The 17,104-nt window shown below is 34.8% G+C and overlaps 1 protein-coding gene across 1 annotated transcript in view; it reads right to left on the bottom strand.

Moving 5' to 3' along the window:
• The window catches only part of PRMT3 (protein arginine methyltransferase 3), a 144,936-nt gene that overhangs the window by 93,529 nt on the left and 34,303 nt on the right, over positions 1-17,104 (bottom strand). The window contains exon 10 of the mRNA XM_058688458.1: positions 2,222-2,321. Within this exon, the coding sequence (XP_058544441.1) occupies positions 2,222-2,321 (100 nt within the window). The remainder of the gene's footprint in view (positions 1-2,221; positions 2,322-17,104) is intronic.

The following is a 17,104-nucleotide window of genomic DNA, read 5'->3' as shown; positions in this document are numbered from 1 at the left end:
TTATGACACACCTGTCCAGTGGGAATTGAAGTCACAAGAGAAATAGCTTCTGTCAGCAATATAACTAGAGGCAAACAGAAGCAGAGAAATGCCCTGGCTTCTCCCTTTCTGAAATCTTCCATGTTTCCCAAACCCTGTGGAAGATAGCTGTCCCTGAAGCCTAGAAACTGCGGCCTGCAGTGTTAGTCCTCATTCAGTACAGAAGCAAGCAAGAGAAGAGTGTAAAATGCATCTGAGGGCAAACAAGTCCAAGACCAGTATACCTTTTCAAGAAAATTCATATTGTAAATGTGACCATCTTATAAGTTCACTCAGTCAAGCCAATTTTTTGTTATTATGCCAACAGGCTCTAAGATTTTAACTGAATATTAATATTTCTAGATCATCTTTTCAGATTTTAAAATGAAAATCCCTAGAATATCAGTATCTATAACTAAAATTCTGCTAGGTAGGGCAAGAATTATTCAAATAGTTATAGCCAGATATATAAAAAATGTTCAACTGAGGGGACAAGAATTTTAGTAAAGTCTGTCTTTTAGTTTGCTTATAGCCTAATTTAGAATAATTTAAGAGATGCATTTTCTAAGAAAAATAAAACGGTCCTTGGAAAAAATAAGGATATCAGCCAACATTTAATATACAGTATTTTAAATTATTGCTGTGTAACTGTCTCTAATGTGCTTTCTCCAAAGAACCTTTTTGTTATCCTTAAAGAGATGCTGGGTTTTTATTTATTTTTTAAAATATTTTTGTATTCTATACCTTGAGATTTAATTTATTTGAGAGAGAGAGAGAGAAAGAGAGAGAGAAAGCAAGCACAAGTGGGGAAGGGGCAGAGGGAGAGGATCTTAAGTAGGCTCCACATTCAGTGCAGAGCACCTTCAAGGGCTTGATCAAGATGTGAGTAGAAATCAAGAGTTGGACACTTAACCCACTGAGCCATCCAAGCCCTAGCACACCTTGGATTTTTAATTATATGAACTAAATCCATACCTTTTTATTAGATTCATTAAAAAAAAATCAGTGTTGATACAAATCCTTTACTATAAGACACTATGATTAAGAATTATTAAAAGCCGGGGCGTCTAGGTGGCTCAGTCGGTTAAGTGTCCGACTTTGGCTCAGGTCATGATCTCACGATTCGTGAGTTTGAGCCCTGTGTCGAGCCCAGCTCGGTGCTGACAGCTTGGAGCCTGAAGACCGCTTCCAGATTCTGTGTCTCTCTCTCTCTCTGCCCCTCCTCTGCTCATGCTCTGTCTCTGTCTCTCAAAAATAAATAAATGTTAAAAAAAAAAAAAAAAAAGAATTATTAAAAGCCAATGCTAGGATAAAAAAATTAATATACTTTTTCATGTACAAAAGAGTAACTATCAACAACAGTGACCATCACTGACTCGAGTGAAATTTACTAATACATTAAATCTGCACATTTCAAAAGCTCCCTGAAATTCCTGCTAAAATATTGCTATAATTGTTACTGTTTATTCAAAATTTATACATAATTATAAATCAAAATGAATTCTTTTCAAAATTTTTAGATAAATTGATTTAGTGAAAATATATGTATCATATAATTTTTAAGTCTTAAAACCTCTCCAAATGGTTAGGAAATCTTTATCTATAAATACTAACTTGTCTTCATCAAATTGGCATATCAACAAGTCAAATCATCTGTTAAATACCATTAGTTTCACTTTATATACCTTTAAAAATAAACATTCTGTGCTTAACTTACAATTTCAAAAGCAAATTCTAAAGCTATATGACGTATCTTGATATTATCTTAATAATGCTAATAAGTTCTATTTTTTGTGATAAAGAACACTGATTACATGACCAGACATAAGAAAGCACATTCAGTATGACAGCAATAGTGGCAACATCTTGTTAATTTTGATGAAACAGCACAAGTTATTACTAGTCCTCAGAGGCTTTTTAGCAAACATATCACGTCTTTACAAATTTAGAAAGTAGAAAAACAATAATTCTTTATAATGATTTTACAAGTAAAGAAGCTAATTTTCTCTTTTTAAAAAGATTATGAATGGTCAGTAAACAAGTGCCGTATCAGAATAAACTACCATAAAAAGATTGTAGCTGTTTTTAAAATAATCCCACCACTCTGCCAGTTGTCAAACAGAATTTAATGCAGAAAAACTACTTCCTCCCTGTTTTCTTTTTTTTAAAACCAATAAAAGTAGTTTTTTCTGCAAACACTTACCATCCACTCAGATATAATAACATCCACTTTTTCTACAGGAAGGCAAACTTCTTCAATCTTTCCTTTAATTAGTATAACAGTATCTTCAAGTTTATTTAGTCTGAAAATTATCACAATGAATTAAATTAGTACATTAAATAGATTCAGAAAACTAGTCAAATTACATAATTTCTTGGCAACTATTCGTATTCAAACTTTGTTTCATATTCAAAGTTTGGTTATTCCCTGGGCATTAGAATTACTTTTGATCACTACATGAATGTCCAAGAATGTTTCTGATTAATATGGCAATACTCTGAACAAATATTTAAAACTATAGCCTGAAAGGAAATTTGAATTTTATCAAGAAGACATGTCAATAAAATTACTGTGTTTTTTTTAAGGGAGGGGAGGAGAGAGACGTATAAACCAGACGACAAAAGTATATTTTAAAGGCAAGTAGTGTCACAGTGCAGAAAGAACTAGGAGCCAAAAGCTCTTTCTCTGAACTCCAGATCCTCTAGTAATTGTCAGCTAAGTGGTCTTCACCAATTTTAGTTTATGTGCTGCCGAAGCAAGCACTAGGCAATCTTCACCAAATTATATCATAACCTCCCTAGGCCTGTGTGCTCACATGTAAAAGAGGATGATACTTGCTCTACTTCATAGCCTATTATGAGAATCAAGGATTTGTGAAAGCAGCACATACATCCTCAGCACATATTTTCTCAAAATATATGCTGCATAAAACCTGAATATCTACTACAATCTTAAATTATTTAACCTTGTCGAGTGATATTCATTAGGTATTTTTATATGCTCGATCTAAGACTAGCATATATTTTTCATCCTCCTTTTGCAATTTGAAATAAACAACAGAGTTAAGGAGATTATTTTAAAAAGCTAAAAGCAAACTACAAAGTTGTTATCTAGTTAAATAAATAAGCTCTCAATCCTCAGAGGATGTACATCTCAATTACAAAGGATTTTTTCTGCTAACAAAGGATAGGGTCTTTCCTCAAACTCATTGACATATTTACATAAAATTAAATGCATTCATTCTAAGGGTAAATTTTGTTGAATTTTAAAACATAGATACTTGAACGATCACTATCATCAATATATAGAACATTTCTATCGCCTCAAAAATATTCATTAGCACCCCCTTCCCAGAAAATCATCCTGAAGAAGCAACCACTGATTTTCTTTCTTTCACTACATATTAGATTTGTGTTTTGTAGAGTCTCATATAAATGGAATCATAGCAAATGTACCTTTCTGTGTCTGGTTTCTTTCAATAAACATACTTCTTAGATTCATGCATACTTTTGTGTATACCAGTAGTTCATTCTTTATTGTTGCTAAGTAGTATTCCACTGCATGGATAAAACAATTTTGTTTATCCACACGTGGATGGAACTCTGGATTATTTCCAGCTTTGGGCTATAATGAATAATGCTACCATAAACATTGTGTACAAGTAAAATTGTTCCGTCAAATGAAAGTGTCTATGTAGCTTTTAAAGAAACTGTCAATCTGTTTTACAAAGTACATATAAATTTTTAAATTCCGCCAGCAATATATATGTACATTCTTACTGTGTCACATCCTTGTCAGCACTTAGTATTATTAAGCTTTTAGATTTTATCTGTGTGATGAGATCTCATGGTTACCAACTGCATTTTTCTAATGACCAAGCATTTTTTTCATGTGCTTATTGGTCATATTCCCACATCACCTGTTGTTCCAATTTTTTGCCCATTTAAAAAATTGGATCTGCTGTATTCTTATTATTGAATTTTAAGAGTTCTTGACATATTCTAGATAAAAACTCTGTGAGATACATTCATAGTGAATAATTTCTACCATACTGTGGCTTTTTCATTTTTTAAAAAAATTTTATGTTTTATTTTTGAGAGAGAGAGAGAGAGAGTGCGTGTGAGCGGGGGAGGGGCAGAGAGCGAGAGAGGAGTCACAGGATCCGAAACAGGCTCCAGGCTCTGTGCTGTTAGCACAGAGCCCAATGGAGGCTCAAACTCATGAACTGGGAGATCATGACCTGAGCCGAAGTTGGCGCTTAACTGACTGAGCCACCCAGACGCCCCAGGCTTTTTCATTTTTTAATGGCATATTTTGAAGAGCTGGTTTTGGATTTTGATGATGACCAATTAACCATTTTTTTTTCTTTTGTGGTTCATTTTTGCCTTCACCAAATCTTTTCACCTGTATTTTCTTTTAACATTTTTGTTTCCATTTGAGTTAATTTTTCCATATGCTATTATTTTCATTTTTTCCCCATATCAATACCTATTGATATGGTGTTGGAAATCTCCCACAAGGGATAGTTTCAATTTTCTTGAAGAAAAAGTATCACTAACCCATAGGATTATTTTGGTATCCTTGTCAAAAATCAATTAACCATATATGTGTAGGTTTATTCCTGAACTTTCAATTCCGCCCCACCATTTAGATAAGCATCCTTATGCCAATACAACACTTTCTTGATTACTATAGCTTTTCAATAAGTAATAAAATCTGACAGTGTACATCTTTCAACTTTATTCTTCCTTAAGAAAATTCTTTTGGCTATTCTGGGTCATTTGTGCTTCTATATAAATTTTAGCATCAGCTCTTGGTAATGTAATGTGCTTTTCAGTGTTGATATCTTAGACATACTTTGTTAAATTTATTCCTACATGTTTGATGATTTTGGTTGTATTCTAAACAGTGTATATTTTTTAAGTTTCAATTTCTAGTTGTTTGTGGCTACTAATAAAAAGAAGTATAATTAATTTTCATGTTTTGACCTTAAATCCCAAGACTGCGATAAAGGTTTTAGTTTTAGCAGTTTTAATGGCTATTTTATAGATGTCTTTAAAAAATATATATATTTTACTCATTTCTTTTTATAGTTAACACAGTATTGTATTAGTTTCAGGTGTGCAATATAGTGATTTATTTTATAGATTTCTTAGGACTTTACATGTACATGATCATGTCATCTGGAAGTAATGACAGTTTTACTTCCTTCACATCTTTTATTTCCCTTTCTTGGTTTATCGCACTTATTAGATTCCCTAAGACAACAGTGAATAGAAGTGGTGGGAGTGGACATCCCTTGTTTTGCTTCCAATTATAGGGGGAAAACATTCATTAACTATTATTAAATATGACACTACTTATCTTTACCAGGTGAGAAAGCTCCCTTCTTTCCTAGTTTGCTGAGTTTTCCTTATGAATGATTTTCAAATTCTGACAAATAGTTTTTCTGCATCTATTAAGTTGATTCTATAGTTTTCTTTTCTTTTCTGTTAATATGATAAATTATACTAATTTTCAAATATTATGCCTATCTTGCCTTTCTAGGATTAACTTCACTTGGTCATAGCTTATTATCCTATTTATATATTACTAGATTCCATTTGCTAATTTTTTTATTTAAAATATTTCCACCTCCTAGACTTACCATGCTGATTATTTTGTAATGTATATAAATGTCTAATGTGATTATTTTATAACGTATATAAATCACTAAGTTGTCCACCTGAAACTAATGTAATATTGTATATTAGCTTTTTCAATTAAAAAATGTTTCCATCTATGTTCATACTGGTCTGTGGTTTACTTTTCTTGGAAACTCTGTTCAGCTTTAGTATCACTGTGATGCCAGCCTTATAAAATATGTTGCAAAAGATTCTGTCCACTTCTAACAGTTTAGTATTACTTCTTCATTAAATGTTATGTTTGTTATTTGAGATTGGAGTTTAATTTGTGGGGAGGATTATAACTACCAACTCATTTTCTTTACTAGATCTAGAGATATTCAGAATTTCTAGTTTTTCTTTAATCAATTTTGATAACTTTCATTTTTCAGACAATTTCTCCATTTTAAACTGTCATATTTATTGGCATAAAGGTGTTCATAATATTCCTCTATTATTCTTTTTATCTATAGGATCTGTAGAGATTTCCCCTTCAATCCTAATATTGGTAATTTGTAACTTCCCTTTTCTTGTTAATTCTAGTTAAAAGTTTATCAATTCTTTTTTAAATTAACTTTGTATTCATTAATTTTCTCTATTGTTTTGTACTGCACTGATTTCTGTTCTTTACCTTTTTTCTCGGGTACATTTAACTTTTCTTTTTCTCTACCATATCTTTTCAAAAATTTTGAAAGTTTTTTTTTATTTTAGAGAGAGAGAGACAGGGAGAGCACAAGAGTGTGCATGAGCAGGGGAGAAAGGCAGAGGAACAGAAAATCTTAAGCAGACTCCATGCTCAGTGCGGACCCTGACACAGGGCTTGATCCCATAATCCTGGGATCATGACCTACACTGAAATCAAGAGTCAGACACTCAACCGAGCCACCCAGGTGCTCCTCTACCATATCTTAAGATGGAAGCTTGGGTCATGGATTTTATTTATTTATATATTTTTAATGTTTATTTATTTATTTATTTATTTTTTTAAATTTATTTTTGGGACAGAGAGAGACAGAGCATGAATGGGGGAGGGGCAGAGAGAGAGGGAGACACAGAATCGGAAGCAGGCTCCAGGCTCCGAGCCATCAGCCCAGAGCCTGACGCGGGGCACGAACTCATGGACCGCGAGATCGTGACCTGGCTGAAGTCGGACACTTAACCGACTGCGCCACCCAGGCGCCCCATGTTTATTATTTTTGAGAGAGAGAGAGAGAGAAGCAGGGAAGCGACAGAGAGAGAGGGAGACACAGAATCGGAAGCAGGCTCCAGGCTCTGAGCGGTCAGCACAGAGCCCCACGTGGGGCTCGAACTCACAGACCACTAGATCATGACCTGACCTGAAGTCGGCCAGTTAACAAACAGAGCCACCCAAGCAATGGGTTATGGATTTTAAATGTTTGTTTGTTTGTTTCCCAACATAAGCATTTAAAACCATAAGAGACTCTTAAAAACTGAGAATAAACTGAGGGTTGATGGGGAGTGGGAGGGAGAGGAAAGTCAGTGATGGGCACTGAGGAGGGCACCTGTTGGGATGAGCACTGGGTGTTGTATGGAAACCAATTTGATAGTAAATCTCATATTAAAAAAAACCCTTAGATTTCCTCCTGAGTATGGCATTAGCTGTTTACCACAAATTTTGATACACTGTGCTTTTAGTTCAGTTCAAAATATTTTCTAAAATCTTTCCCTTGTTATTTCTTCTTTCAACCATGGGTTACTCAGAAGTATGTTATTTGCTGAATATTTTGGAATATACCAGATATCTTTGTTATGGATTTATAATTTAATTTCAGTAAGCTCAGAAGCTCTGCCTGTAAGGTTTAAATATTTTTCAACTTACTGAGACTTCTTTTATTGTCCTACAAGTAATCTATCTTGATGAATATTCTATGTACACTTAAAAAGTGCTATTTTTGGATAAAGTGTTATATAAATGTCAATTAGGTCTTCCATACTGCTATTAATTTTGTATCTAACTTGTTTTACCAATTATTGACAGAAAAGTATTGATATCTCCTAGCATGATTATAAACTTGTCTATTTCCCCTTTAATTTCTGTTTTTGCTTCCTGTATTCTAAAGACTTTATTAGATGATTATAGGTTTAGTATTATTATATATTCTTGATTATTTGATTCCTTTATAATTATGAAATATCCTTCTTTATTCCTGATAATGTTTCCTTTGTATGATATTTATATATTCACTTCAACTTTTTAAATGATTTTGTGTTTTCATAACATATCTTTCTCCATTCTTTTACTTTCAGCCTATGGTATTTTTATATTTAGACTGGATTTTTTTGAAGACAAAAAACAGATGGGTCTTACTTTTTATCTGGTCTAATGATCTCCTTTAACTGGATTTTTAGAACAAGGATTGGAAAATTATGCCCTTTTTCTCTAGCCTATGACCATTTTTGTGCAGTCTGCGGGCTTAAGCACTGTAAAGAAAGAGGAAGCATCAGCGGCACAAGTGACAAAGACCACAGATGTCCCACAAAGTTTAAAATATTTACTATTTGGCCATTTACAGAAAAAGCAAGCCAACACTTGCTTTAGAACACTACAGAGGGGCACCTGGGTGGCTCAGTCAGTTAAGTGTCTGACTCTTGGTTTCGGCTTGGGTCATGATCTCGTGGTCTCATGAATTTGAGCCCCACATAGGCTCTGCACTGACAGCATGGAGCCTGCTTGAGATTCTCCCTTTTTCACTCCCCCTCCCCCAATGGCTCTCTCCCTCCCTCTCTCAAAATAAATAAACCTCAAGAAAAAAAAACACTACAGAAGCATAGCTGGACAAAGAATAATGAGAACATCTAGAATAGAATTAAATGAGGTTGCAGAAAGAGAAGGAATAAAAGGAACAGAAAAATATTTGAAGAGATAAAGGATGAGAATTTTCCAGAACTGATAAAAAGAATGAAGCCACAGGCAAATCCAAAGAATCTCCAAAAGACTATATTTTTTAGATCCATATATTACATAATGTACAACTTCAAAAAAATCAAACAAAGAAAAAGCCTTCAACAAAGACAGATTACCTCCAATAAAATAACAATTACTGTGACAGGTGACTTCTTAATAACCAAAGCAGAAGCCAGAAGGCAAAGAAATGATATTACCAATGAACTAGAGCAAAGGTGGGCAAACTTTTTATTAAACTGCCAAATAATAAATATTTTAGACTTGCAGACCATATGGTTTCTGCTGCAACTATTCAAATGCTATTGCTGGATGAGAACAGCCATAGACAATATGTAAACAAAAGGGTATGGCTGTGTCCTAACTTTATTTACAAAACAAATGGCTGGTCCATGGCTAAAGTTTATTGACTTCCATATTAGCGCATTATCACCACCAACCTAAGGTCTCCATGCAGAGAAAAACACCTCCAAGACAGAGCAAAATACATTTTCGAATGAACTAACATCACTGTTGTTTGGCTATGGCCATAAATGCACAATGAAAAAAATGTTAAAGAATTAGTTCAGGAAGAAGGAAAATGATCCAAGATAGTGAAATATGAAGGAATAAGAAAAGAGGACGGACATATATGGGTGAGTGGATACAAAGGATCAGACTGTGAAATCTAACTCACATGAACCCACAGATTTTATCCAAGGTCAAGCTTTACAAACAATTTTAAAAATAGGGGCAATTAAATGGTCCAGAGTAATTAGGGAGAAGTCTGGGACATTAAAGATAAAGGCAGCTGCTTGGGTCTTTCCTTCTGTATGTCAGGCATGTACTCTGTCACCCAGAGTAAACATGGTCTTTAAGTAAGAGGCTCCTCTCCATGTACCAGATCGCTCCCTACTTGTGAATCTCTTGATTGCCAATATCTTTGAAATTATTAATGAAGCTTAATACTGGGTAACATCCCTGGGTAATCAGGTTTGTGGGAGTCTGACTGGAAAATCTGTTAGCTCAGGGTGATGTTATTAGGAGGACTCTCATACAGATCCATGAATCACAAAGGCTTAGGGTACTTTTTAAAGCCAGAAAAAAGGAGGAGACTAAAAAAAAACAAAAAAAAACAAAAAAACCAGGAGGATATAGTCCTGGGATGGTTACCTAGACATCTTTGGTCTGAAATGGGAAAACTTAAGACTCTGACAAACTGGCCACTAGCCTGACAGGGATCAGTAGGCAGAAGGGAAGATAGTGAAAACTTCTATTGTCTAGCTGTTACTAGCATGTTTGATAAATGCCAATCCTTTTAGGGAGGAGATAATGGCAAGAGAAAAAATATAAGAACAGTTTTTCCTCTCACTGGAAGGCCTTCTTGTGCTTATATGGCTACTCTGGGGAGATGAAATATCCACTAAGAAAGTAATGAACTTAAGGCTATAGGTTATCCCAAAGATACTATAGGTAGGCGGAGGTCAAGGTCAGAGAACGCCTGAGTGCTGAGAGTATTCTGTGAAAGAAATAGTGTATTTCTTGTCTGGTATTTCACAAACACATACCAGAAAAGCCTGGTGAATCATTATTGGCATGGACAATCAGAAGGATGCATCACTTATTTTACATACAACAGAGTATAATTACTTGGGTTGATGATAGATCTATCCCTATGTGGCAACAAACAGGTGCTACAACAGGCAACAAATAAACTGGGTGAAAACTGGTCTACAGCTGTGCTTACCTCCAAGAGGGTAACTGCTCTGCCCTCTTCCCAATGCACAGATAGTCCTCTAGAGCAGAAGGAATACTGTGAGTGCAAACAAACTTAGACTGGCTTTACAAAAACAATATAACTGAATGCTATTGACAGAGATGATGATAGATGTGGGACTCAGTGACTCTTCATTCTTGACCATTTTATGTAACCTTGATATGTAATCAAGAGGGAGTATCTGATTACCTTATTTAATTACCAAGAATGGGACTGCCTGATGTTCTTGACATACACAAAAGAAAGGGAGCATCAGTAAGAGAAAAAAAAGATGGAAGAAACAAACACCAGCTCACTGAGAAAAGTAGTTTAAATGGCTTTTGAAAAACAGTGGAGGAATTAGATGAGGTCTTCACTGAGGAGTTATTAACAAACTTTGTAGAGGATGGTTCAAATCACGGTAGGGTTGTTAGGGTCTTTACAGGCTTATTCTTAGCAGAAATTATTCCAGAAAATGTTATAATGTTACAGATACAGAATGTTACAGAAATGTAAGGCAATGAGATAGTGACCAAGGTCAGAAGGTAGACTGGGGAAGAAGTTAAAACAGCTGACTCATGACTCATGCACAGTGTTTACTGGGGGATATTCATCCCCTGGGTGAATTTTCCATTAAAAGTGACTTAATGTCCTTGCATTGTCTGGGAGGCTAGAAATATTAACAATATACTTTGATATATTTTAATTTTTAATGTCTAAGTATTTTATGTTCCTTATAGAAATAAAATTGATTTTTATGTATTAATTGTGTATTCAGCACCTTGATAATTTTATTATTGGAATTATTTATAGTTTATTTCTGAAGTTCATATTTGCAAACATATTGTTAATGAGTAAGGATAGTTTTCTCTCTTCATTTCCAATTCTTAGAGCTTTCTTTTTATTGCCTTGCTGTACTGGGATCTTCTTTACAGTATTAAATTGAAGAGGTGATGGCAGTTATCTCTGGCCTGTTCCTGAACTTAAAGCAAATGCTTTCAAAGCTTCATCAAGATATTGGCTGTAGATTTCTTTTTGTTTGTTTGTGTGTTTTGAGATACTATATATCATGTTAGAACATTCATTTTTAGCTCTAGTTTCCTAAGAATTTGAATACATTGATGTACTGAGTGGACATGGAATCTTATCAAACCTTTTTTTCTGCATCTGTTGAGATGATCTCAATAGATTGTTCTGGTTGATTTTCTTGTACTTAACCAACCTTGTATTCCTGGGATAAACTTTACCTTCCAATATATTGCTCAATTAGTTTTCTAACATTTTGATGAAGATTTTTGCATATATGTTCATGAATGAGTAACCTGTAATTTTCTGTTCTATTGCCTCAGTAGAATTTTGGTATAAAGGCTATACTGCCCTCATATATGGATGCTTGATTCCTGACAAAGATGAATGACACTGCAAAGTGGAAAGGAAAGAACAGTCTCTGTCATAAGCAAGACTGGGACAACCAAGTCATATGAAAAGATTGTAAAAAAAACAATAAAACTGGATCCCTAATTCATGCCATATACTAAAACAATGCCCAATACGATGCCTAAATGCAAAAACACCCACAACTATAAAGCATTTACAACAGAATATAAAAGAATATCTCCACTTGATCTTAGCCAAAAGGCCGAGAAGCGATATAAAAGAATATCTCAATAAGGTTTTGTACCCAACTCACAAATAGTGGCCTTAAACAAGAATGTTGCTACGTAAAAACTGAGAACATCAGTACCTCAAGACACTATGAAAGAGTAAAAAGGCAAGCAAGAATGAAAGAAGACATCTGCATTACATAAAACCTATAAATAAATAAAACTTTTAACTATATAAAGATCGCCTACAGATAAATGAGAAAAAGATCCAACTTAACAAAAATATGATAAAGATATAAACAGGTTATTTCACAGAAAAGGAAACTCCAAGGGCCAATATTCACATAAAAAGGTGCTCAGCCTCATTAATAATCACAGAAATGCAAATTTAAATTGCAATGAGGTGCTATAAGACCACCTGGAAAATTTTTTTAAGGATAAGACAACGCCAACCAGAACGGTTATGTACAAAAAGTTCGTAACGGAATTGTTCATAATAGATTGGAAAACCCAAAATATGTCCATCAAGAACAGATCAGATAAATTGTGATATATTCATTAGTGGCTTTCTTTACAATAATAAACATGAATGAACTACGGTTAGACATAACATGAATGAACACTAAAAATAATGTTGAGCAAAACAAGCTAGACAAAAAGAATGCCTGACATATCATTTCATTTATTTAAAAATCTAAGTTTAGTAAACTAAACTATCTTAAATGGATGGCCATATAAGTGGCTAAAGTGTAAAGCAAACAAAGTGATTACCATCAAAGTCAGGACAGGAGTAACCTTAATCAGGATGGGCAGCATCTGACTAAAAAAGGGCAATACAGGTGGGTGGGATTCAAAAGTGAGGTAATATTCTATTTCTTATTATTTTGTGCATACTTATGCATATTATAACATCACTTATGGTTTATGAGCTTTTAATATGTATGTTATATTTCACACAAAAGTAAAAGAAAAGGATGCTTCCATCATATTTAGGTTTTATCAAAGAAATAGTTAATAAAATTCTTCTTGATAGAACTGCTGTAGTTGCTTACTATTTACTGAAATATTTATTAAGGCTCTAAGAATTACAAACACTTCAAAGGAAACAAAAAGTGAGCTTCTTAAAAGAGCAAAATGTTCCCATTGCCTAGAAATACCTTCGGAATGCTAATGCTGAAACAAGATGTGTTTTGTAAGAGGCCATCTGCTCAGGCTGTTTATTGTCTGCTACAAGTCATAATCCTACTTGCATCAGTAATTACTTGTTCAAATATAAATATAACAGGAAAGATTAAGATTTCAGGCAATACACACACACACACACACACAAAAAGGCCATAATTCCCAGTAATTCTGTATTAAACAGCTCAACACAGATATCATTCACACAGATAACCTCTTTCATGGGACTGTTCATCTTAATCACCACCTGATTTCCCATTCATGAAAAAAACTATACATTTTACTTACTTTTTCTCAAGTGGCTACTCACTAAACCTTTCTTCAGCAAAAAAGCATTCCAATGAATTCTATCTCTAGAATTACTTGCTTAAAAACTAGCATAGCTTTAATCTACAGAAATATAACATTGTAATAAAAAGGGTATTTTAAGTATGTCTCTTAACTAATCCAATAAGCACTGAAATCATCTATTTTTCTGAGTGAAAATTTTGTTAGGAAATAAGACAGGAAAGTATAGTTGTTCTGGCTGAAAAGTAGCAATTTAACTTTTATTTCATGATATAGGAACATGAGCAAGATTAATTCTTAGACTGAGCATGCAGAGATCAAAGACACAGTCCATACACTTAGGAACATGGTCTAAGGGAGATAGAACAGTAAACAGCATAGGGTACCACAGTAGCTTATATAAAAAGCCCTTAAGTGAGAGACATTTGAGTTTAACTAGGAAAAGACAGAGCACCCATGAAGACGTATATGGGTATGGGGATAAGGAAGTGCATACATCTTTGTGTGCACAAACTGCCTCTGTGTGTGTGTGTGTGTGTGTGTGTGTGTGTGTGTGTGTGAATGGAAGAGAAATGGCAAATTTGAAGAGCTATAAATAGTTCACAGTATGATTAGAGCAACAAAAGGTATATAGTGACAGGGTTGGGAGATAAAGGTGATATTAAAGAGTCTCAATTTTATTCCAAGACAATAAAGAGTCATTTCAGGATTTTTAAAATGGGAAACATAGGATCAAATGTGTAATGTACTTCTGCAAATGTGACTCAAAGACCTGGTCTAGGTCCAAAGAGCATGGTCTAGTAGAGAAATGGACATGTAAGCAGCATAAAGTATGGTAGTTCATGCAATGAATACCTAGTCAAATAAGTGGCATTTAAAGTTTGTGACAAAATAATTATAAAGTTCCTCTAGAAGAATACATAAGTACTAGAGAAGGGCAGGGAGGGAATACCCTCATATAAAAATACACACGGTAAATTACTTTGCTTTCATTTCACTATGACATCCAAGGGCAAATACTTCTCTTTAGTTCCCAAAGCAAATTGACAATAAATTAATATAAAATACAATAAAAAATTTATAAATGCATAAAGATTTTAGAAGGTGATATCAAAAGCAAAGATTCTGATAATTTCATGGGAGAAAAGGGGGGATTAAATTACATTGGTAAATCTGACGGATCCAGTGCTCAGTGCACCTATCAGAGAAAATTAGAGAGGAGGTAGAAGCCATTCTTCACAACACAAACTCCTCGAGTCAAGAGGTATACAAAGTGGAAGTAACAAGAGCCTGAAAAATCAATGGAAGAAAGGGAGCTTCCCCTCCAATCCCATCAGAGACAAAACATATACCAGTTACCTTTATTAAAAAAACCTAATTCTCCATTCATAAATGCAAATAAAAAAACAAGGATTCTCAAACATATGAGACAAAGGGCAGATTAAGTACATCTCATGAAAAATAAACACTACGAGGCTGATCATTTCAAATGCAGGGCCCAGACACAAAGCCAAAATAAAGCTACTCAACGAATTGCATCCCTCCCGAATGTATCATTTGTGATTACTGATGTGCAGCTGTGGAATTACTAACATTGAGAACATTTATTGTTTAAAACGAGAAATAACTCAACTTCTAATACGATGAAAAAAAAAGATGAAAAGAATCATCTGGATTCAAGCAGAGACAATGGGTTTTCAGGTTTGATGATGATTTACCTGGCTTTCATGTTCAATGTTCTGGGTCTTGAAAGTTCATGAATTTATGAATTCATTCATTAAATAAGTATTTAAGTTGAATACCTATTATGTGTCATGTTACCCTTCCAGGTGGTTGGGACACATCAATGAACAAAACAGAGAAAAATTCCTGTCTAACCTTGAAGAGCTGATACTCTGGTAAGCTTCCATTTCTATGTATTTCATCTCCTGTGACCTAAGGCTTTAAAAAGCCTTACTAAAATATCGATAGTGATCTCTCATACTAGGATCACAGGTAATCTTAGTTTCTTTTTTATCCTCTCTTATGTGTTCCCAACACAAAATACATCCTTCCCCCACTGCCCCTTTCCTTTTTACTTAAAGGGGAGGAAAATTGAGCAGGGAAATCAGTCTGGCTGTCCTGGAGACAATGGATGACAGCTGCTGGGAGGCAAAGAGGAAGTACAAATAACCAAGCCAGTTACATGCAGCTGTATTAATTTAGGTGAGAAAAGTAAAAATGTGAATTAAGACAGATTTAAGAACCTCAATGGCAGACAAGGGATGGATCGAGACACATTGGGGATTCTTTTTTTTTTTTTTTTTTAAAGTTTTTTTTTTTTTTTAAATTTTTTTTTATTTTTGGGACAGAGAGAGACAGAGCATGAACGGGGGAGGGGCAGAGAGAGAGGGAGACACAGAATCGGAAACAGGCTCCAGGCTCCGAGCCATCAGCCCAGAGCCTGACGCGGGGCTCGAACTCACGGACCGCGAGATCGTGACCTGGCTGAAGTCGGACGCTTAACCGACTGCGCCACCCAGGCGCCCCTACATTGGGGATTCTTAATCAACAGGACTCTTTCCAATAGGTATGTTGGTAAAAAAGAAGCAAAGGTCAAGTATGAATCCTAGGTTTACAATTTTTACGTGTGAGAAAAGAGTCAATGCAGGTCTATTCCCTTAGTTCTTACTTATCTCTGTAACCATAGCAGTAATTCTCGGCCAAACTCTAACAAAACAACTGAACATTCACATAGTTACTGGGTAATGATACTATTCTATATGCGCAAAGCCACGGACCAAGCTAAACAAGGATGACAGCATGTTTAAAACAAACATGAATGTTCCTGATGGGCACCTGGTGTCTGACATGCATGTACACCATGGCGGGTCACATAGCAGGTGCTCATATGATCAGCTCTTTTTGAGAACTACAGACTCTAAGACTCAAGCAAAATTCCCTGGGTCGAGACATCTCACATGTGTCTTTGAGTTTTGCATCCAGAGAGAAAAGTACATTTTGTGTGACTCTTGCAAAGAAAGGATTACCTGGGAGCCTGTACATGACTTATAACTGATAGATATCTTTTTCTTGCTGTCCCTGGACTGTGGCTTTTGCTGTAACAAATCTTAGCTGCGGATACAACTTTATATTAAGCTTTGTTCTTCCAGTGAACCACTGAACTAGTGGGTAGTTGTGAGATCCCAAGCCAGGAGCACTGAGTGGACAGGAAATTAAGGGTTTAGTGGGGTGGGAGAAGAAATGAATTTAGTTTCCTTGTAAAGTGTCTTGATCACATTCACTACCTTTAGTAGAATTCTGTTTTTTTTTTTTTTTTTAGCAGCAAATATGTTTTTCACCATTTCAGCCTCATCAGCAGTTCAAAGTTCTCTTCAGCTTTAACTTACTCTTCTATGTTATTTCCATCAAATTTAGAAACAAAATATGAAGGAACATCCCTTACTTCAAGAATTTTTCCTGGTACGTTTTGTGATCTTGTTCCAAATCTGACATAGTGGGGTCACCACTATCTTCAAAATCATTATGTTAAATTTGTTCTTCTCAAAGACCTGTACTAAGCATCTACTGTGATTCAGACATTTTGCTAGGTGTTAGGGATAAAAAGATTGAGAAGATATAGCTCCCATCCTAGAATCTAGAGGACACTTACATAAACACGACAACAGATCAAATATTCTCTAGGCTTTT

Source organism: Neofelis nebulosa, chromosome 10 (genome assembly GCF_028018385.1).
Source record: "Neofelis nebulosa isolate mNeoNeb1 chromosome 10, mNeoNeb1.pri, whole genome shotgun sequence".
NCBI classification, from domain to species: Eukaryota; Metazoa; Chordata; class Mammalia; order Carnivora; family Felidae; genus Neofelis; species Neofelis nebulosa.
This window is presented reverse-complemented; position numbering and strand designations above follow the sequence as displayed.